Source organism: Trachinotus anak, unplaced genomic scaffold (genome assembly GCF_046630095.1).
Source record: "Trachinotus anak isolate AG129_WGS33_773 ecotype Australia unplaced genomic scaffold, CSIRO_AGI_Tana_v1 ptg000008l, whole genome shotgun sequence".
Lineage (NCBI taxonomy): Eukaryota > Metazoa > Chordata > Actinopteri > Carangiformes > Carangidae > Trachinotus > Trachinotus anak.
The window spans coordinates 12475175-12497553 of record NW_027273859.1 but is presented as its reverse complement, the minus strand read 5'-3'; the positions used below and the strand labels follow the sequence as shown (position 1 = coordinate 12497553).

General features: G+C 42.1%; 1 protein-coding gene across 3 annotated transcripts in view; it reads left to right on the top strand.

The window, feature by feature from the left end:
* Positions 1 to 22379, top strand: part of LOC139623962 (uncharacterized) — a 296887-nt gene that overhangs the window by 73381 nt on the left and 201127 nt on the right. For all 3 annotated transcript variants that reach the window (XR_011691618.1, XM_071482655.1, XM_071482656.1), the window contains exon 5: positions 118 to 230. Coding sequence is in view for 2 of the 3 variants with exons in the window: in XM_071482655.1 (XP_071338756.1) it covers positions 118 to 230 (113 nt within the window). In the remaining variant the exon portion in view is untranslated. The remainder of the gene's footprint in view (positions 1 to 117; positions 231 to 22379) is intronic.

Below are 22379 nucleotides of genomic sequence, written 5' to 3'. Positions count from 1 at the left end.
AGCTGTGCCTGTCTTTGGGATGTTTGCCAGGCTGATGGAGTATACCAACTTAACTAGAGAGCAACATAGAGATACAGTGTGTTTCTTCACCTCACTGGGAACTTTATTGTTTTCCAGCTGGCACCGCGTTTGTTCCAGAATCTTCCATCATCTCTGAAAATATCTCAAGTGGCCTGTGGAGAGCGACACACTCTGTTTGCGCTGGAGGACGGCAGTGTGGTGGCATGTGGGTAAGTTCAGCGTCAATGCAGCAGACAGTTTTCCGAAGTCCAAACCTGAGGGGGATAGGAGGAGAGATGAGGAGGCAAACCCCTCCCCACTCATCCCAACCCCCCCGATATTACTGCATAGGCAAATTAGGGTCAGGGGAAAGATCGAAGAGTTGTGCACATATTGATGAGAAATCACTGGGTATTTAAACTTGAACTTATATGTATGAGTGCGTGTGTGGGTGCATTTGTTTGCATATGTGTGTGCACATGCTTGTGATTGCGGGTCTCTTTATTTCTGTAAAGTAATATGTACGAGTAGTATGCAGAGTTGTAATGAATTTGTTGAGTGTGGGTAAGAGAGGTGCATGTGCTGCTGGGTGGCTCAGGATCAATATGAAGTGTGTTTATTGAATCCAATAGATGTGTTTGTGGAGAGGGGGAATAAACTGGCTGGAATAAGTGATCAGATTTGCTTTTAAGGCTCATTACCAGCCTGCTGGGCATATAGATCTGCTTTTAAACAGCCCTCTAGATTTGACAAGTTTATGCCTCAACACAGCCAACATGATATACTTGCATATATCAATGTCGTATTTGATCATTTGCCTAGTATCTCCAAGATTAAATTTTTTCCTTCACAAACTTTAGATGACTTTCCATCTGCAACCAGTTCTGTTTTATTTAGATCCATCAACGTGGATGTGTGACCAAATTTAACTTAAATTAGTCTGCTATGTGTTGCTGCACTGTTCTCTTTAAAGGCTGATAATAAGGCTAACATATTCTGGATTGTTGAAAATTAGAATGATATTTTCGTCCACCATCTTTCACAATTTGCTCTCACTATGTGCAGTGATTGAATTGTTATTTTTGTCCTGGTAACATTAGACTTTATAAGTGAGGATTACATGTATGTAATCTGTAATGATCTGCGCTTTTTAAAAGATGGTCAGATTAGGTGTTCAAAAAAGTCATTAAATTGTTTTCTAGATTGAATTCCCAATAAGAAACTGGATGACAGCCATCATAATGCAATTATTGGTCATTAAAAATATTCACAAATAGCTGGAAAGAGGGGTTAGGAGGAGTGGAAATGTCCTTGTCAGGCTGGACGTTTTCTGCCATTAAAACATTTGCAAACAGGTGTGTACTAAGAGAAAGCTAGCAGACTAATACAAAGAGTGACAAAGTGTCATAGTATTAGTTAACAATGATGGGTTCAGTTCAATTTCAAATACATTCAGTAGGTGGACTATGATTTGTTTTCTTTTATGATATTTTGATATTTAATTTTTTTCCGACTTATTTTCTGTAATTCATTAGTCTTAGTTTTTGTTCACTCTTCCAAATAACAGATCTAACATTCTTACCAAAGCAATCATTACCAAAGGTAAATCACTGTTACTTGTCCATATTCTGGTCCTTTCTCCCCTGACTCACCTCTACCCCCAGCTGACACACCCACCTTGTGGGTGAGGCTTGCACACACACACACACACACACACACACACATATTTCTCCCTGATTCCTGCCTCTTTTTTTGGCTCCCTGTGTTTGTATGTGATATTTTAGGCGACTCTGGGAGGGATGACAGTTCTAACTAGGCCTATTAGGTAACCCTCAGGGTGCCCTCAGCACTGATTTGAGCACCATTAATTTTCTATTATGGAGTGCTAAAGATGTGCCCCTGCACAGTCATTCACCTGGCTTATTGAGTCTCGCACACACCAATTGTGGACTTTTCTAGGGCAGCGTTGCTGTAGGTTTAGTGCGACCCTCTGGGGAGCTAATTTATTATTTGCAGATATTGATCTGGCAGGGTAGGCCAGCCAAGCCATGGCCAATGTTGACTCTGCTCTGGCCTGTGGCGACTTTAACCCTTTCTGGACTGATGTAGTTGCACAATAGATGGATGGTCAGTGGCTATTAGAGCTCTGCTATTAGTATCTGTTTCAATTCCTTTGCTTGTTCAATGGTTTGTTTATTTAAATGAGGAAGTGATTGAGGTCATTTGCAATAAGGAGAAGATAGATTTTATCCTTCTGGATATAGACCTTGTTTTTTTCTTTGCAAACAGACCAATAAACAGACACACTTGTGTACACATCCACACAGGCACGCACACACAGAGACACACACACACAGATACGCACACACACACTGTCTAGCCAGTCCAAGGGAAATAAAATCACAGTTAAGAGGAAGGAAAACAAATTTAGAAGGTCAGACAAAACATTTATCAAGCTGTGTGTGTCTGGTGGGTAAATAACAGAGGGACAGTAAAGGGCATGACTCTTAAACCACCAGATAACCACAGCAGATCATCACACACAGTCTCAAGATTCACTGCAGAGAATGGATATTTCTCAGAGGGTTGCCTTCAGAGCATTTGCTAAAATTCTCTCTCCTGTATTGCTGTTTTATTTTGAACATAAAACTGAGTTATTAGGGCATACACCTATGTGACTGAAATGAAAGTTATCATGGACAAAGAAAGAAAAGGGAGAAACCAAACACAGATACCTTTGATAAAATGTAGCAATGACAAAGTGGGAAGTAATGCACTTACTCAATATTGAAGAGGATTTTTTTTTTTTTTACAAAGTATGAGCTTAAAATAGTTAAGTTACATATCCTGAGCATTGCTGTGGATTGTGAGGTTCTATTTAAATCCCAGACTTTTTTTTTTTAATTAAAATCAAATTAGCCTTAATTTAAATATAAAAAAATAAAAGGGAAGCAAAACCTAAAAATAAGAATTCATCTCGGTGCAAGCATTAGCATTTATTAAGACACACTGTCTAAACATCTACAGTATTAGATAACAGAAACATCCTACTCAATCCTTTGGTATGATGTAATAGAAAATAAGTTGAGCCAAAAAACAGGTTTCTCAAAGAGATGAACAAGTGGGAACATGGACATCACATTACAATAAAATGTCCAGATGTGGTCTGTGCATATGATGACACACTCACACACTCACCATATGAGCCTGTTCTTCAGCATTGGTACTAGTCAAACACAAAATCACACACACACATACATACATACACACTCACGCACACACATTTATGCCTAGGGACCAATAAGTTGCCTCCTCAAGGCCTTTCCACACCCTCAGACTCAGCTTGGCTCGTCTCAACCCTAATTGGTATTTAATGCTCTCACTGAACCTCAGAGGTCAAACAGCAGTGTGTGTTTGTGCGTGTGCGTGTTAATGTTTGTATAAGGGTGCTGAGCCAAGTATGTCACAGGAGGTATTACCAAGAAAGGGCAAAGAGGAAAGCTACAGATTGCACAACAATGGGGGTGTCCAGTGATGACTGCTGGGTAGCTCGAATCGAGGGTGAATGATGATAGATGTCCAGAGAGGAATTATGGTGGATAATAGACCACCATTTTCCTTTATACTGGTTGTTATGATAGTATTTTACCTGATCTTTATGGCCGAGAACATAAAATAAAGGTCAGGAAATTTCCCAGGGATGAAAGTGCCTTCAACCAATCCAAATTTGTCCATACTCCCTCTGTAAAGACGATTTCATGGTTGACAAGCCTGTCTCTTGTTGAATTTGGCGTAACCTCAGAAGTTGGCCCATATTCATCTTCCATATTCATGTGAGTCAGTGAAACTGAGGTGGAGGTCAGAGAGAAGACATTGCTGATGAGGAAACATGGTGGAGTGGATTTTCCACTGTTTTGCTGCATAGTCTCTGCTAATGCTGTTATGAAAGAGTGGGCAGTCTGCCCATGGAGCACTGATGGGGAGGAAGATGGAGGGAGGAAGCCACCTCACGCTCCCTTTGTCTTGTTCCACGCCACTTCCAAAACTCAATTGTCTGCCTTCTGCCAGAGACCACAGTCTGTGGAGACGCTCAATGCAGCTGTCTACACTCAGAGAGAGGAAAGGGAAAGGAAAGAAAAGAAAATGGCAAATAAAGATGAAGGTGGGCTGAAATACACAAAATGGGGACAAATGAGATATTACCCATCATCCCTTATCTTGAGATGTCCCTGGCATATCATTTAGTGTTTCATCTAAATCCTGTTGCATCATCTGAATTAGACAGCATAGGGTGGAGTTGTGTTTTTATGCTGTGTTTTTAAATATGTAATTATGAGACCGACTGAATATGAAGAGGCACGCCTTGATTGAACATAAAGAAAGTGTGGAATTTTACATCCTGCTTTGTTTATGAAAAATGGTACATGCTCTGGGTTTATCATGAATTTTTTTCATTGGATTTACATCCATTACAGAGCTTTGGAACATGTGCCATTACAAATTGCTCTATATGTAAAAGGAGTGAATGTGGTTCCAAAGCAGCACAGTTGTCAATAAGCATCAAGCAGCCGTCGCTGACGTGCCTGCTGTCTCATCAGTAATCAGGCCAATCTGCTTTAGCAGAAAATGGCCATACACGGCGCAGCATTGATGGAAATGTCTCATTTTAACTTCATGGTGCCTTGAGAAGGCAAAGCAAATCAGCAAATGTTCATGAATTTGACAGCAGAAGCGTGGAAATTCTATGACAACTAGTTGGATTCGGTGAGCTGAGTGCCAGCACTTTGCATTAAGTTACACTAAGCACTAATTGGATGCTACCTGGCTGTACATCACTAGCAGTTCTGAACAGGATCAGGATCTGGCTCTGACAAACAGCAAGCTCTCTGGTGTTGCTGGCTGATTACTCTTAGCAAAGGGAAAACCGAAGCGATGATGAGAAAAAAAAAATCCCCTGTCTTCTCTCGCACAAGCCCTTGGCCCTGTTGGCACCGCGCTAGGTTTTTGATTTTTCCTGATGTCCCTGAAATTGATTTTCAGCCATGATTGCATCGCCTCTCTGCGGATAACCAAAGATCTTGAATAATTGCTGCAGTATGACTGTACAGTGGAGACTAACTAGAATAGTGGCTACTTCCCCTCGCTGTCATCTACAGTATAATTTTAGCTGAGCACTACAGTATGACTTCACAACATACCTCTCAAATGGTTTCCAGTTGTAAGCATGACACCATTTGTTTCACTGGATGTGTGTAATAAAAATCTCCCTAGATTTGATAATGAGAGAACATACGATAATATCACAGCTTTAGAAGGCTGGCTGGCTGGCTGTTTGGCTTTTTTCTAACTAAAAACTATTATTCAGGTACTTCATATGTAATCACTCATTATTTCTCTGTTTGCTGAGAAATAAATTACTTCTCTTATCCTGTCTGATTCATACACTGTTAAGTTGGCCATGGAAAAAAATACTTGATGTCCTCTGAATCCTCACAGCTCTCAGTAACATTTTCCCTGCATAATCTTGCTGTCATTGATTTAAAAACATCCCAAGGAAGTCATTTTGTGCTGTTTCTCCTGGCTGCCTCGTGCAAAAGAGACATCACCATCCTGGAGCCACCCTTTTGTGCTACATTGAAAGATGGTCTCTCGTTTAACGCGGGAATGTAACCAGTGTTTGCAAGGGGAGAACCAGATTGATTAGAGGGCGAGGGAAGATTAATAAGCTGCACAGGGCAGTTATGACATCCATTGTTTCATACATGCCCTGTAGAGGTGTGCCTCCCAAAATGCATCATTGTATAAAATATTGACCTAAAGCACATCATTACTCTTTTTCCTGTGTGCCTGCTTTGCTCTCAGAAGGAGGCTTCTAAACAGTATTAAACCGTTCTCACCCTTTTTGAATTTTCATAAAACTTCACCTTTAAACAAAAAGTATATGGACCCAAATCCTGTCATGTGCTGAGAGAGCAGAATCAGAAGCATTAGGAACAGGTGGAGGCCACATTGTCTGGTGCCAACACTTAATAAAAGTGTCCATCTCCCTGCTAGCCGGGAGGAATCTGTCCCTGACAAAAGAGCCAGACAAATGAGAGACCTCTGGCAGTGTTGTAGGAGGCTGGAGTTTGGGGTGGGATGTAACCTTGAGGAATAATCTGCACGACCCCAACAACTTGTTTACGTTTTCATAAGGGCCTGTTGTAGAGCACAGTGCTGAGAGTTATGGCTGGAATGGAATTCCTGCCAGCATCAAGCTGTAAATGCCAGTACTCAGTATTTGGTTTTACTGATTTAATTTACCGAGACAATATAAAGTCTAAACCCACTTAACACAATAACCTTGAGCAGTGGTTGACACAACTCAGTATCACATGATCACAAGTTAATAAAGTTCACTTATCTGCTAGCTTGTTTTGTGGAAATAAGAAACTAAGAAACCCTGCAGATATTTTAAAACAGCAGCTAAAAACTCACACCAGAAATGTAGGCTACTGAGAAATGACAGGAAAAGGCGAACAAGGGTATGTCTCATGAGTCAACTTTTTGTCTGTGAAACATTCCTCTGTTACCATGACTGAGCCCAAATTCGCACTATGTGTGTTGTAAGCCTTTTTCTGTTGGTCTTATTTCTTTAAGCTACAATCGCACTAAAATAGGGAGTTGTTAAAAATGAAGTACCATAGTTGTATTTATTTACACTTTTTTTAAAGATACAATAGAAAAATGTGGTGTTTATATTACACTCATAGACTAGAAATTTCGATATTCATAAAAGCAGATGTTCAGATGTTCTCCTTTGAATGGAATGGCTCCTGTGTTACACAATTAACTTTTTTTTAGTATGCCTCATGTTTTTGCATTATATAGCCTTAATATTATCAACAGATTTCTACCTCTGCATTTGCAGTTTGTCCACTTGACTTAGTGAGTCTAAAACAGTATTGTAAGAGCAGTGTACCCTGCAGGAAGTTTTCCTGGATCAAGCTAACACGGTTTGCTGAGTTAAAGTTCTAACAATGAGAAATTGTTTCCTAATTGTATTTATTGCAGAAATGGACCAAACAGAGTCACCCAGGACAAAACAAGAAAAACAGTGTCATATAATATCTCATATAAGCAAGTTAAGCAAGCCTAAAATGACACTCTTGAAAATGCTAACTGTCTCAAAACCAACTACGTCTTGACAGAAGAGGATGTGAGCACTTAACTTATTGACCATTGAACTGTGTCTAGAGTGAGTAGCTGGAGCAGAGTAAACTAAAGCAAAAATAAACCTTTTGTGTCATTGTATTGCACTCAACCCGAAATGAACACATATTACTATTACGTTCATATTATGAACACATATATCAAAAATGTATAACCTACCCTTTATTATGCAAAAAAACACCTCTTGAAATGATATACAGGTGAACACCAACAAACATACTTACTGTTACTCTATTCAAGCATCATTTGTTTTAATTCGTTTTTTCGTATTTTTTTAGGTGTAGGAAATGCAACTAAAGATGAAGCATTGATGGAATATTGGAAACAAGTTGTAATGGATTAACTGATGGCATTTGAGTTTTTATTGGACAAAGTGAAATCACAGTAGATGACAATAAAACTGTTAAAATCAGTGTCCTTTTAAGGTAATGTAATTATAAGAAACAATTGGATTAATCTACTATATTCACCATCAACAGCTTTTGGATGCAGTCATGGATGGAAAAAATAATGCTTTGCACAACAAAAATCTTTCACTCAAAATGTTTTAAGTGCTAATGGCATTTCTGTATGAAGAATGAAGTGTATTCCAATTAGTCAAATGGCAAAGCTTGATGTTATCTAAAATTGGCTTTCATGTGAGATTTTCTACACTTGTTTTTTCTGTTACTAGCTGGAGGCATGGCTTTGTTCTCCTTTCTATTTAATTTGCTGCCAACCTGTTTTATTTATTTCTGTGGTTGTAGAAATTACCTTTTGACCTTGATGATTACAAAAAGTAAGTGAATTGAAAAGGGACTGATACTCAGAATTCAGTGGACTGGTGCAGCAAGGTTATTCATCTTCCTACCTTGGTGCGGTTTCAGTTTTGCAATGGTCAGATTTTAGTTCCCGCTTTGCTGTTTTCATTATCTTAAGAGGGCAGAGGAGAGCTTTTAGCCAGTGACCTTATAAACTTCCATTTCAAATTCAGTATGCCAGCACATAGATATACCCACACACACCACACCATCTGTGATAGAGACAAGCCCTCTCCCACCACACATAAACACACACTCATACTGATGCAGCCTGCACAGTGGGTGCAAAAAAGTGACCATTTCATACTAAGGAGAAACATAGACACTGCGTTTTAGCCTCTAATAACTCAACTGTCAGTTTCTTATTATTGTGTTTTTGGGAGTAATTTATCAAAGTTAAAAAATTTGACATTGCCTCATCATTTGGGGGCAGAGAGTCTCAGGGTACATCATGGATTTTTTTTTTACAAGTTTCTTTGGTATGTAGAAGACAGAATTAATGGACTTTCTCTTTGAAAAAGGAAAATAACTTCTCTTGTAATGAACACTATCAATTGTTTCTAGGAACAATTGATAGTTTAATAAAGTGACCATACTTGTAATAATTTCTGAAAAAGTGGATTTAGTGTTAAATATGTAAAATCTCTGCAACCGTGCATATGAACCAGTGTTGTCTTTTTATGGCACTGTACTTTACAAATGAATGCAAAGATAATATATTAATTAAAAAGATGACTGATTCCAGTTTTCAAGTGAGATATACCTCATTTTACAGCTCATCTCCCTCTTTCTTCTCTGCCTTCACAATCTTGGACTCTCTCTCTCACGCGCAGACACACACACACACACTCTCACAGTACAGCCATATCACTTTTGACACCTGTAAAATATGGAAGTAATGATGTCTACAGTGGATGAATGGCTGAATGAACCTGCAATAGGGCTATATTGTACCATGTTCACCTTGGGGTCACTCATTCGATTCAGGGGCTGCTATAGTGATCAGAAATCATTTCCATCTAATGGTGGATAAGAAGAGGAAGAACCTGGCAAATGGCACGACAATGGTCCCTGGGCTCTAGGTTCCCTTCATAATACAGAATAAACCATTAAATCCACAACTGCTTCCTACACCTGCTGCTGCACTGTGCACATCCCTGGGAGTGAATTTAGTGGTGGTGGTGGTAGTCTTTATGTATGAGTAAGTGTGCCTTTAACCAAACAGAGTTGATCTTTTTTTGGTTTAGTTTTTTTTTTTTTAATCTTGGTGACTGATCATTCAATCATGTCTTTAAGGCAGTACCACATCTCAAACTTAGCAACCATTTCTCTTTGCTGAAGAAGAGTGTTTTATTACTCTTGCAACTGAGCGAACATGTCAACACTTTAAGATTACTCTTTGCTGTTGACTCATGGACACCTTTTGCTGTCATATCACATTCCCTACACTGTGTAGGTTTATGCTCACCATCCTTGAAACTCTTATATAGTTTTCTCCCCATCTATCACACCACTGTTCATGTTTCATTGGCATCACAGTCCAGTCATCCAGCAGTATCAGTTGACAAAAATATCACATTGTTTTCTTTTGGAAATGTAAGTTAAAGGTGAAAAAAAATTGGATATGCAAGATTTTTACACAATGTTGATATGAAGATCAATATAAATGACATCAGTATTTTATTTTTATATATTTTCGTAACAGATAATTCCATATAATCTACATCATTTTTGCCTGCAAAACTTGAATAAATTAAAGTAATAACATTTAAAGTAACTATTTTGTAACAAGAGATTTAAAAAACATTTTTACTTGTGTATGCAGTAAATTATACTGCTGTAAATGTGTAAAGTGCAGTGGATGAAAGAGAGGTAAGGGGGCTGTACGGTGAGAAATGAAAGAGAAGCTGGATTGGGCTCTCCAGTGTTTCAGTATTTTCTCTGCTGCCATTTCAAGCTTAGAGAGGCCCGGTGGGGGCTGGAGTGTGTGAGGCTGGAGTGCAGGGAGCACGGGGCACTGTGTAGGCCGAGGCTCAGCATCTGCCAGCCCAGACTGTCCGTGGTTTGTTCCTTTTCCAGCACATTCTTACGTAATTATCTGTGATAAACTCCTCTGCAGTCAAGCCACAAATCCACATGTCAGAGGCCTGGCTTACTGAACAACTCTGAGAAAGCCACATGCACACAGGGCCTTGAAGATTCATGAACGTGTATGCGCACACACACACACACATACACATACACACACCCATATAGAGGCACCGAAATGTGCATTCTTGCACACCTACTCACACTTTGATTCACACAAAACAAAACTTTGGGCTCCAGTGACAAGTGGGTTTTGTATTTTGGAGCCAAAGGATGGAGGGTATAATCCTGGCTCCCACATTGACACTCAGAAGAGTTCAGCAGACTTTAGTGGTTCCTGTCGTGTCCAGCACTTTCCCCTCTCAACACTAAGTTCCTCAAAGTCCCCATGACAAAGAACCTGCTGATACTCTCTACTGTGCCAGAATCGACACAACAAGAACTACTGCCTCTGCTTCCTGGCTCTGAATAACTTTGACTAGTCAAAGCTCAACAGACAGAAGTGAGGGTTATTTTGTTCAGTATACTATGACCTCCTCTTGAGTCTTCCCTATTGCTTGCCTTGGAGACATCGTTTATATCATTATAATTAGCCGTCCATGCATGCACATTGTTGAGATAATCATATTTTGTACCATATTTTGCTACAAATTGGGGCACAAAAATGAAGAACAATGCCCTGGTTTTGAGTTCAAAGAAATAATAACCATATTATTCTCTTGCCATGTTTTTTTACAAGGGTTCTTGGATCTTCGTTTTGCTGTGTATTATCTAGTCTGATGCCAGCAGAACAGGGGCAGGGGATGACAATGGAATGGTGTACTGCGGAAGACTGAAGGCTGTGCCAGCAGGATAAGAGAGTGAAAAACAGAGGAGGGTGGGGGTTTCATTAGCATAACTAGCGGGATGCCCAGAACCTTTCTGGAGTGGCATGTTTACGGCACCACGCTTGGCAAGAGCACACTCATTTTATAGGGTTTATTAAGGAGACAAGGGGAGGCACAAGCAGGATTTGGGATATTGTTGGTGTGCGTGTTTGTGTTTGTGCTTGCATGTGTGTGTGTGCACGCAAGTGTGCATCTGCTTTTATGTGTGTTTGGCTGTTTTGTTTGCATGTGTGGGGTCTGAGAGGAGGTGTGCTTGGTTTCAGTGGCTGTGTGGCGGCATCTTGCCTAACTACTTTTACATGTTTGTATTTTGGCTTAAGTGCCCTTTAAAAGCAATGAAATAGAAAGTGCATTCATAAGCCAATCCTCCAGAATGATCCCATTTCAGAGGAGCAGAGAATGGGGCTCTTTGTTGTGCTCTGGCTCCTTTCATCTCTCTGAGGTCATTTTCACAGAGCAAACAGGGAGACTCATTATCAACCTGCACCTGAGAGGTCAGAACCTGAACTCTCCCCCTCCCTCTCTCCCTGTCCACCCCCCCACCCCCCACCCCCCAGCTGTGCCTCCGTTCACTGCTACCCCTGGTCCGCACTCGGGTTTATTAGCGCAGAACATCTTTTCCAGTGACTGAGCTTGCCCTTATTGTCTACAGTGGTCAGGGTCAAGTCAAGGGCGCTCAGCCTAGATTGGAATCATTTGTCACATGGTCCCAGACTGGAGCTGATTTCAGCAGAGGCCGGGGTGAGGTACACAGCGGTTCTAACACCACCTCTGACACAGGGAGCAGGGGAGAACAGCCACTGGACTACGCAGATGGCCTCAACATATTACACAGGCACTGCTTGCCAACAAAAGAGCCCCTCCTTTTATCCTTTTTTGCTTGCAAATTTAAGGGCAGTGACAGAGGAGATTGAATTCAGAACATTAATGGAACATGCTCTTTGGTTTGTCAGGACATGTGCCTCCAAGTGTTGAGCCATTTTTGGGACCTCTGTCTCCCTTTGACAGTCCAAAATTGCCTCATGAGTGACTGTGATAATGACTACACCTTTTAAGTCCGGAAGGAAAAAAAAAATTCTGGGCAGAGGACTTATTCCTTGAATGATGTAAACCGTACAAAGTGTTGCAATTTGGTCTGGGAGCACAGGGAAGGTCCCCCCCCCCCCCCCTTCCACCTCTCTTCATGGTCAGCAGGCGCTTGCATGAACAATGGATCGTGCTGAGGTAGCATGTGGAAAATGACTTTAATACACCATATAGAATGGCTTATTGCTTTGGTCAATAGCACTGCAGTGAAGATGGTGTATCCTGCCGCTTGGGAAGGTTAGACCTGTCAAAGGGCCACAGTGACTGATACCCAGGCCCTGCTTATGAGGTCCATAATAGGTGTGCATGAGTGTGTGTGTGTGTGTGTGTGTGTGTGTGTGTGTGTGTGTGGTGGTGGTGGTGTGGGGTGCTGACTGACAAGCAAAGTTATAAAGGTTACATATGACACACACCTTGCCATTAAGCCTTAGATTAGTCCATATTTTTTTCTTATTTTTACATCTAAGGCTATTTCATACATGGCACAATAGGATGTCAAGGTGGCACTAAAAGTGCTACGCTATGAAAAACTGTGAAGTAACAAATATTAACAGAGCCCTGAATCAAATAAACAATATGTTTTCAGCAACGTATTGAAGAAAAAAAGTGAAAATAGAGGAAAAACAAGGGGAAATGAAAGATTGAGCATCAGGCCATTTTAACTTGTTTTCCCTCAGAGAGGGCAAGTGTGGAGGTGAAGGTCACAGAGAGACTAAGCACACAGCTCATAAACAGCACAGCTGGAGGAATCATTGAAATATAGCCCTTTGTTTTCTTGGGGCCGTAATTGGCCCTGGAGCCTTCTTCCCCTTCTCGCTCTCTCTGTCTCTCTCTCTCTCGCTCTCTCTTTCTCTGCTTGTCTTTTGCACCAGCGTGGTGCAGTTTAGAGACCCAGACTGCAAAAGCTAATGACTTTGGGGTTAAAGGGCACACCTGCGGTCACAGAAACAATACACAATACAATAAATACAGAAAAACATAAACAAACATATGGGGAAATAACAGCCATTGCCATACAATGCTCCTGCCCCCCATGCAGGTTTATTGGTTAGCTGAAACTGTGATTAATACAGTGATAATATTGTTAGATTTGATTATTCTTTTTATTAAAAGTGGAGCAGTATTATTCCAGATTATTGTTCCAAATTGAAATTGATTGAAGGTCAACAGTAGGTTATATTTTTTAACACCACATGATGGGAAAAGAAAAAACTAATTTTGTACTGTCAGCTATATTTTATCAGAATGTTCTACTTCAGCAAAACAACATGACATTGTCCCCATAGTTCACCATGTAATGTAAAGCCGCTTAATGTTATTCTTGATGCCCTTTTCAGGGGTCAGCTCATCTCTTCCTGTGTTTTTTTTAATCGTAACTTAGTCAGCATACTGAGTCGATTCAAACCACAAGACCTAGGCCCAGAAATGCCCATGGGGTCAGTTTCAGCAGATGTCGGGGTGACCAAGCGCTGTGGTATTCTACATGCATGTGTTGTTCATATATTATCTTAATAGCTTAGTTAACAGGTAATATTGAAAAGCAGCATGCAGTTACTTACAGAAAGACATGCATTTTTCATAACAATGCATCCAACACAGCTTTTTTTTCTTCAGTTTGATCGATCAAATAATTATTGACAATAAACTAGACTTGCTGATAAATCTATCTACTATTAATTCAGGACACAGAAAGAGAGTTTTAACATTCATTTAAGCCTGTCAATATTGACACAGTGGATGGGGCCTTACTGGGGAGTACGACCAAGTTTTGATGCCCGTGTCTTTTTTTTGTGTGTGAGTGTGTGAGTGTCTGTGTAATCACATGCATGCTCTCACAGCAGGTTTATTTTCATTAAGTTGACAGTGGTGGAACACCTCTTGAGGGATTAGCTCTGGAAGACGGCTGTCGCTCCTCCTGACTGGAGGTCTGAGATCTCTGAGTAGAGAGGAGAAAAACAGTATCAGATCCAGCCTGAGATAGCAGGGCTTTGCCGTATAATTACCATGTTAACCCAGATGATTCTCTCTGATCTCTGCAAACATCAGGGCGCAGGCCCCGCCAGGCCGGCTTCGGCACGGATCTGTCACAGTGCACTGTGGGACACTGGATGTATGTTAGCTTGCTAGCAATAGGACTTTTGGTGTGATCTGCATATGCTTTATTTTAAACCCCTTGTGTGTTTTAGTGCACACAGTTAGTACAGACGCTTACATTTTCAAACCCCAGAAATGTAAATTCTAAAAAAATATGCAAATATTCATAAGAAAAGCCTGTATGAATTGTGAAACCTTGCTTCATTGTTCCTGTTTTAAATTTCATTACGCCTTGTATACTTTCAGAAATAATTTTCTGATCTGCAGCACACTGTAAATGTCAACATTTAAAATTTAAAACCTTATTGTTTAAAATCTTATTTTGTCCTGTTCCTTCAGATTTGTTAATTCTGTTATTCTACACCTAAACCTCTTTTTTTTTTTTAATCTAAACCACACAAAATAGGGATATATGAGATCTGAGACCCTTCCCTTCATCGAGTGTTATCCCCCTGAATGTGAGTGAAGATTCTGTCTTTGGTTGCTTGCTTCCTAAGCCTTATTGATCTGTGGGCGTTTTTTCTCCCCATTCTCCAAAGTCACTAAGCTTGCATCAATTCATCTTAATCTGTTTGCTCCTTAAACCCGGAACAAGGCATGTCTTGTTCCTGGTTGTAGGAGTCTCTCGGCTGGTTTCCCTCACATCCTTCCTAGTCAGGCTTCTCCTGGGTGGCAACAAGAGGCTTTTCATATTGAATCAAGTGTTATTGAGTTCCCCCACACACCTCTTATATTCCCCCCTCTTCTTCGTTCTCTCCATCTCTTTTTTTCCTCTCTTCCATCCACTTTTAACAAAGCATTCCTTTAATGACTGAAGGATTACGGGCCAACCTTTTGCAGCCAGTCTGTGGACTAGCCTGTAATCTGACCTCATTACATCCCCCGTGACAAGCTCCCGGGTCACTGCAGAGTGACTACACCTTATCCTACTGTGTAGCCAAGCTGCACACAAGCCCCAACCCCAAGGTGACACTCAGTCAACCAAGTCAGGCAACCAGGGCACCCTTTTCTCACCGCCATACCTGTCTACCAAAGCATAGGATCCCTTGATCCTGTTCCCTTTCCTTAACTTTTCCTCCATTACACCACAGCCAAGATGAATGGTCGTTTGTGGTGGCAGATGAAAACACAATTGTGCGGGTCCAGGCATGGCAGTGTCACTGATGAATGTGGAAGGGACATGTTGTTCCACAGGCTCCTTATTTACTGACAGAGGGAGGTTGCAGCGGCAGGCCTCATCAGGATTACTATGTGCCCACAGATACATACACTTTGTACTGTGTCTCTTTTCCTCTGTCTGGCTTTGGCACACAACAATACAACACAGTATATTATGCATTTATCATTAAATTGTATCAATCAAGTGTATTTGCTATCAATAAGCAGTAGCTGGTATGTGGTTATTTCTATATAAAATGATAGGTGGGGCAGGGGTCTATAAAACCATGTATTCTTTTACCTTACCCTCTTTTCTGCTCCATTTATCTCTCTTTTCTCTTCAGCCTTCTGTGACTCCTACAGGCCACTGTTTTTTCTTTCCCCTCCTTTTCTCTTTTTCTCCCTCAATCTATCCCCATCTCCATCCCCTCTCTCCCCTTGCATGTGTCCCTTCATCCCACCAGCGTTTGAGGGGCAGGTGTTGACAGCGAGCTGGCATGTTGTCAGGCCTACTTTGCAGGATTGTGCAGTTGCACTGGGCTTGAGAGGACAAGGGAGGCCAAGGCAGGTCCATTACATCACCCCCATCAAGACTGATTGGGCTCAGAACGGGGGTCCGTGCATGCTCATGAGCGGTTGGCCTGGCCTGGCCCATATGCCTTTAATACAGGAACAGATGTGGAGCACAGACCCTGAGCTCTCACTCCCCTTGTTCCCTTTCTCTGCCCTCCGCACTGACTCAAGCCAGCCGTGTTGTACCGGGCCATGCCTAGTTGGCTGCTAGTTTAGGTTTAATGGGAACTAACTGGCATACTAAGATGGTTGGGTGGACATGATTTTTATTTTAGATGGCCTCTCTCCAGAAGTGCCTTTGTTTTGCTCTGCTCTGAGGAAAAAAGGAGGGAAGTAAAAGTTGGAGAGCTGATGACAGAAAAATGAATTGTTGGCAGATGATACCAAACTCATATATCATCAAGCCATTTGGGACATGGTTTCTTTTACAAACACAGCAAATGGACCATAACAGGTTTAGAGAAATGTGTCAGTTGATATCCCATCACTTATCAACTGTTTTTGGTATATTTTTACAGGCAGTCATAATAACTGTAGCCAAAATAAGCTGCTTTGGCCTAAAGAATGCCACCTATCCAAATATATCATGAACAATAGTGATTGGACACCCTTTCCCAGAGAATTATTAATGGTCCCAGCTACTCACTTCTGTGAGACATCCATGTAGGAGTCTGTGGTGGGGAGCAGGTGGGAGAGGCTGTACCGTGTCCGTGTAGTAATTCGCTGGACCTGAACCAGTGGCGACTATGGGGAGAGACTGTGCCATACCACAGACAAGTAACCTCATGAGTTTCCCTGTGTGGCCAACACTAGGCCTGGTCTGACATCGTATTCTGGCTTTGCAGAGCAAATCAGGTAAAGCAAGGATAGGAGGCATTTGCACATGGCTAGAGGGAAGGACAGAAAAAAAATGAGAAAGGGTAAGCAGACAAATAAACAAAGGGGGTCAGTGGGAGGATGGATGGATTTCAACATATAGGAAAAAGACAGAAGGAGAAGGGAAACGAAAAGAGGCCTAAAACAGCAGAGTGATTTGACGATAGAGGAGTAACGGACAGGAAGCAGCAGGGGTTGACTCATATCTCCTCAATAGCATCCCTCTCCTGTCAGCTGTGCCAGAGCAGCACGGATACAGCCAATCAGGTCCTGAGGTCTCTGGCAGCTATTTCCTGGAGCGGGATTACCGACCCCTCCTATTGGGCGGGACAAGGCCTCCTGGTCTGAATTCATCAGCGACACGGCCTACGAGATGTAGGAAGCAGGTTAATAGACACTCATCAGACATCTGCCGCTGGGTTACCGTCCAATAATCTTCTCCCTGGATCTGCTGCCAGCAATTGATGACCACATTTTTCCCCCCTAAACCCTTCAACTGCTCTCCCTCCCTCTCTCACTCTCTCCTTCCCCTCATTTCTGTTCCTCCCAACCTGTCTTCTCAGTACACAGTGTTACACACAGACAAATGCACTCTTAGATAGGTCTGGGATGGGGTAAACGTGCACATGCGTGCACACATTTTCAACATTTCCACTCCTACCTATCTCCTCTTGTGCTCCTCTGATGGCAGCAGACTTTTTCAATTTGGAGGGCCACTTCTGATGTATTCTGGTGACAGATTTGGGAGCCCAGCAGTGGCTCAGTATGGCTGTGTGATGAAAAGTCCGCTGTCATACAAGAGCCAACTGTAATCCTCCCTTCTAAAGAACATGGCCTACATCCTTCTGGCTCCAAACCACTTCCTGCTCACATCGCCAATGAGGAATGACGATCTCTGGCAGTGTCTGTCTGTCTTTTACATTCTGTATTTTCTTGACGCTCTCATGGCCTCTCACTGTGTCTCTCTTACTCTCACTCTATGTCTTTTAACAGTTTGTTTTCGCAAATGACACTGCCATTAACCTGGCAGTTAATGCCACCTAGCAGAGTTTGTCTTTGCTACTCTCTGTCTGGGCAATATGCATATTTTTTCTCTCCATAGCCCTTATTACCAAAAATAACTAGGTTCTTCTATTGACAATTTTCAGCATTCAAGGTTAGTATTACACTCTGGGGTATATAATGGCTCTCCTAATGATTGCAAGCACATAACTCCAGCGAAAATCATGTGGCTCCTTTCTTATTGACTGTTTTCTCAACCAGGTTGAGAGGGCAAGTAGAGAGTGAAGCTCCCCCTCTGCCAGGTTATTTATGACTTTTCTTCCCCAAAGTTATTTTTCTTTCTGTGATTGCGGAGTGGTGTGTTAAATCCGACGTGTCGGGAGATTACTCAGCTGGCCGTCAAGTGCACATGGTCAATTTGCCATGATGAGAGGAACTGGATCACACAACCCCTGGAATCTCTCAGTGCAATCTCTGGGGGGGGACTCCTCTCTCTCTCTCACACACACACACACACCCGCACACATTCAAGGAGGACGCCAATGTGGTAGTCATTTTGGCCGCCAAAATCAAATGGAAGTTCAATTGTTTCCACATTTCTTAAGATAACATTATGAGAGGGAGAGAGATCGGAGGGCCAGGGCAATCAAACATGTTATGTTCAGCGAGGTTTCTATGGAAGGAGAAATAATGGGGTCATAGGATGAAAGGTGAGACATGTGTAAGAACAGTTCCTGGGTTCAGCTATAGGACAGTGCCACTTGTTTCTGACTTCTCAACACATGCACAGTTCACTGCTGTCAAAGGCAGCCTGTTACAGATGCCCTGTGGCCACTCCTCACAGCAATTAGTGCAATTGGACCTAATAACTTTGGGAATTTCTAGAAAAACAGGAGGGGCGGGGTCAGTAACAACCTGTAGCTTACCAAGCACATGTTGGAGTAGTTAGTTACACACCCTTTGAATACTTTCTCTACGAATGAATGATGTGAATGTAAATACATGAATATTAAGGGATCACTGTCTGTTGTAGCTTTAGTACTATCGGTTGGCGTAAGCCATTAAATTGCTCCTAGAGTTTCCAGAAGTCTCCTGATGCGTGAGAGGGGAGTGGTTACTTGCAAAAGAGTTATTCATAACTGCTGATTCTTTTGTGTGAGGGATCTGTATTGGACAGGGGTGCATTGAATGCAGGCTGGTACCCGTCTTGGGGTCTCAGAGGGAATTTGGGACTTGTAGAATGGGCAAAGGGGCGTTTCCTCTGTTCACACTTGAGCTCTGCCCAGCCATGCTGAACCCCCCGGCCTTCATCTCTTCTCTAGGCCATCATCTCGTCTCTCCCAGCAACAGAGTAATGAAGTGGGGACCATTACGGTCACTATGGCTAATACTGGGCTAATGGAGTTCAGATAGAGGACCAGCCCCCTTCTGCCCATTAAAATAGGCCACAGCAGTTAAGATACAATTACGAACTGGGAAGGCTGAACCTTGGAAGCTGTCCTTTTGAAATTCAAATATGCTCTTCATTTTTGTAGGTGACACATCACTCAATCAGAAATTTTATACTCTGAGGGAATATGAGCCTTGTGTGTGCTTGTCTGCACACTCTCTGGAAACTATGAATGCATTATACTTATACTGTATATAGTTCAATTCTACGCAGAGATTTTCAAGTTCAGAAATTATTTTTGCCTGGACTCTTGCATGCCTGGATGAATGCATACACTTGCTAACAAACAACTTTGCTGTAATCTTGGTCACAGTCTGCCTGAGCCCTTAATGAGGGACTTTTTGTCACGATGGATCTCCTTCTGATCCTCAGTTAGAAGTGAAATTCCTGCAGTCAGCAGTCAGCACTTCTCTACACAGTAGCTTGCTGCTGCAGAAATCCACAAGCCAAGAGATTTTGAGTTCCAATGCCGCCATATTTGAGGCTTCTGTTACATTCCATGTTCAGACTGGCCTCTGCCTTGGCCACATGATTTGCTACACTCCTAACTCCTGATGCCAAGAACTGTCTTCCTCTGACTTCTGACATCAACCATCTTTAAACACTTTGCACTGTGCTGCATTCTCTTGAATTTTCCTTTCCCTGTCATCTCTCTCACATTCTCTGTTTTGCTCTCTCTCTTTCATTTGCTTTTCCCCTTTGTGTTCCTCCTCAGCGATCTGGCTTACAGCTGAAGCTGATTCAGGCATGGAAGGGATCAGATGATTTCAGCTGGAAAAACTGCATTCTTTTTGCATATTGCTTTGAACCCTGCTATTATCCAGTTGCCTGTTTTACAGTAATACCCTTAAACAGAAAGCCTGGGATGGAGAAACCTTTGCACAGTCTCTGACTGGTCCAACAGCACTTAATTTCAAAAATATCCCTGTACAGTGATTGGGTGTCAACCAGAGAAAGAGAAAAAAATAGATTTTCTTTGGTTCTGTCTGGCTCATGAAAAAGGTTTTTTTATAAAACAAAACCTAAAAACGTTTTTCTTTACTTATATGACCCTTGCTTACTGTGAACAACTGCAAAATCCACAGCACTTACTGGCTGACAGTCTGGCTTTCACTGTGGTTATGTCTTTGTGAAATAAGAACATTCTAAGTTGGACATACATGCCAACAATAGCTCTATTATTATAACATGTGTTGTACATGACGAGGGTACTTCATATTATTTTGTGGGATGTCGGACAGGGCCAAAGTGAATACAGGGTGTATCCCTTTGGGGGTCCCAAGAGGTTCCATGGTGATCTAGAATGGGCGATGGGCGTTTCTCCCCGTTCACACTTGATCTCTGCCCAGCCATGCTGAACCCTGTGGCCTTCCTCTCTTCTCCAGGCCATCATCTCCACGTCTCTCCATGCAGCAGAGTAATGGAGTGGGGAACATTAGGGCCACAGTAGCTAATACAGGGCTAATGGGGATCAAATAGATGCCCAGCCCACCTCTACCTATTAAGTACGCAAGTAAATTGAAGACTTTTAAAGGACAATAGGTAGGGAGTGTCCAAGCTGGTTTTACTGCTATGTGAGCTGCCCATGAAATGTCCAAATTTTTCAGTGTTTGTTTCTAGTCCTCTAGTCAATGAATGAAATAATTTGAATTTGGATTTAACATTTTGACATTTATAGATAGATTGCTGTATTTTTCCTTTGTTTAAAATGTGCTGTGCAAGTGAGAGCAAAAAAAATTAAGTGATTGCTTTTCTCCTCCATATTCATGAAGCAGGTATTACAAGGTTTATATTGTTCTAAGTCAACTATTGTATGATTATTATTTGGAATTAATATGTATGTGTATGTTTGAGTCACATCATTGCCTGTGCATATTTTTCTCAATTTTTGAAACCCCTTCCACAACCTCTTCCAGCCCGTCTGTATCTCTTCCTGGTCAGTAACTATAGGAGGAAGGCCATTATTCCAGATAGAGGTGTTAGCTGTGCTGGGCCAACCTGTATTGATCGCCTGTGAGAGGACGCTGAGCGGGGGAGAAGGACTATTTGCTTTAAAGTTCAATGGCTCTCCACTGCTGTTAGTGTTGCAGCCACAGGAGCAATCGATATCTGGACAGGGACCCGTGTCACGAGACACGCTCCCCATTTAGAAACATCATAATACTCTGCTGATGCTGTTACCCCACAGTCAGAGCTTGTGTTTAGATTTTTTTTTCTTTTTACCCCCTCCCTTATGTCTTGGTTGTCATGTTCCCCCTTTGCACCTTACAAGCTGCTTTCTTATTTCATACTGTAGGCTGGGTTTTAGCATGGCGGGCTGGAATCAGTGTGAATTGTAATTATAGATGATACACATGGCTGGAAGGGAGAGATAGAGAGAAAACACAGAGCAGAATAAAAGGCAAACAGTCATTTGCAGCAAAGGTAGGTGTCAGAAGGTAACTGATTATGTAAAGAACACAGTGAAGGTGTTCAGTAGTGTGTGTGTTTGTGTGTGCGCACATCCCTTTTTTTGCCCATGAAATAAAAAATATATAATAAAATGTGCTCGTTGCATTTCTTGGCTGTGGTTCAAGTGCTGAGGGGAAGAAGGAAAAAGGGCACGATTGTTTCTAGTTCAAGGTGTGTAATGCACAGAGGCATACATACATAATGGGGTATTGTCAGGGGGTTAGTATGAGGATATTAATGCCCTGGTTTGTCCATGCTATTTGGTGCAGTGTCGCTCCCTGAAGGGAACAGTGAGGGTAGGCTGCTCTAACTACTCTACCCCCTCCATACCCTCTTCCCCCAAGGCCCCGACTAGAGGTCACTCTGTTTAGCACAAAAGGCAAAGCCCATTTTCGCCATGATGTACCAAATTCTCCTCTCCTCTCCTCTTCTCTCCCCTCCCCTTCGTTGGTAAACATAAATGCCCCGCCTTGCCTCATTGTCTCCCAAGCATTCACCCTCTTTTTAAACCCTCTCAGTATCTCTGCTCATCCCTCTGTGTAATCCCTCTCTACCCGTATGCATATGCATAGCCACTCTATGGCTGTGCATACATTTGCATCAGACCCCCCAGCCCCCCCACCCCACCCGCCTCTACCAACACTCCTACCTCTGCCAACACTCCTCCCCATCGCCTCTCAATGAACCTGTTTACGTTTGAAC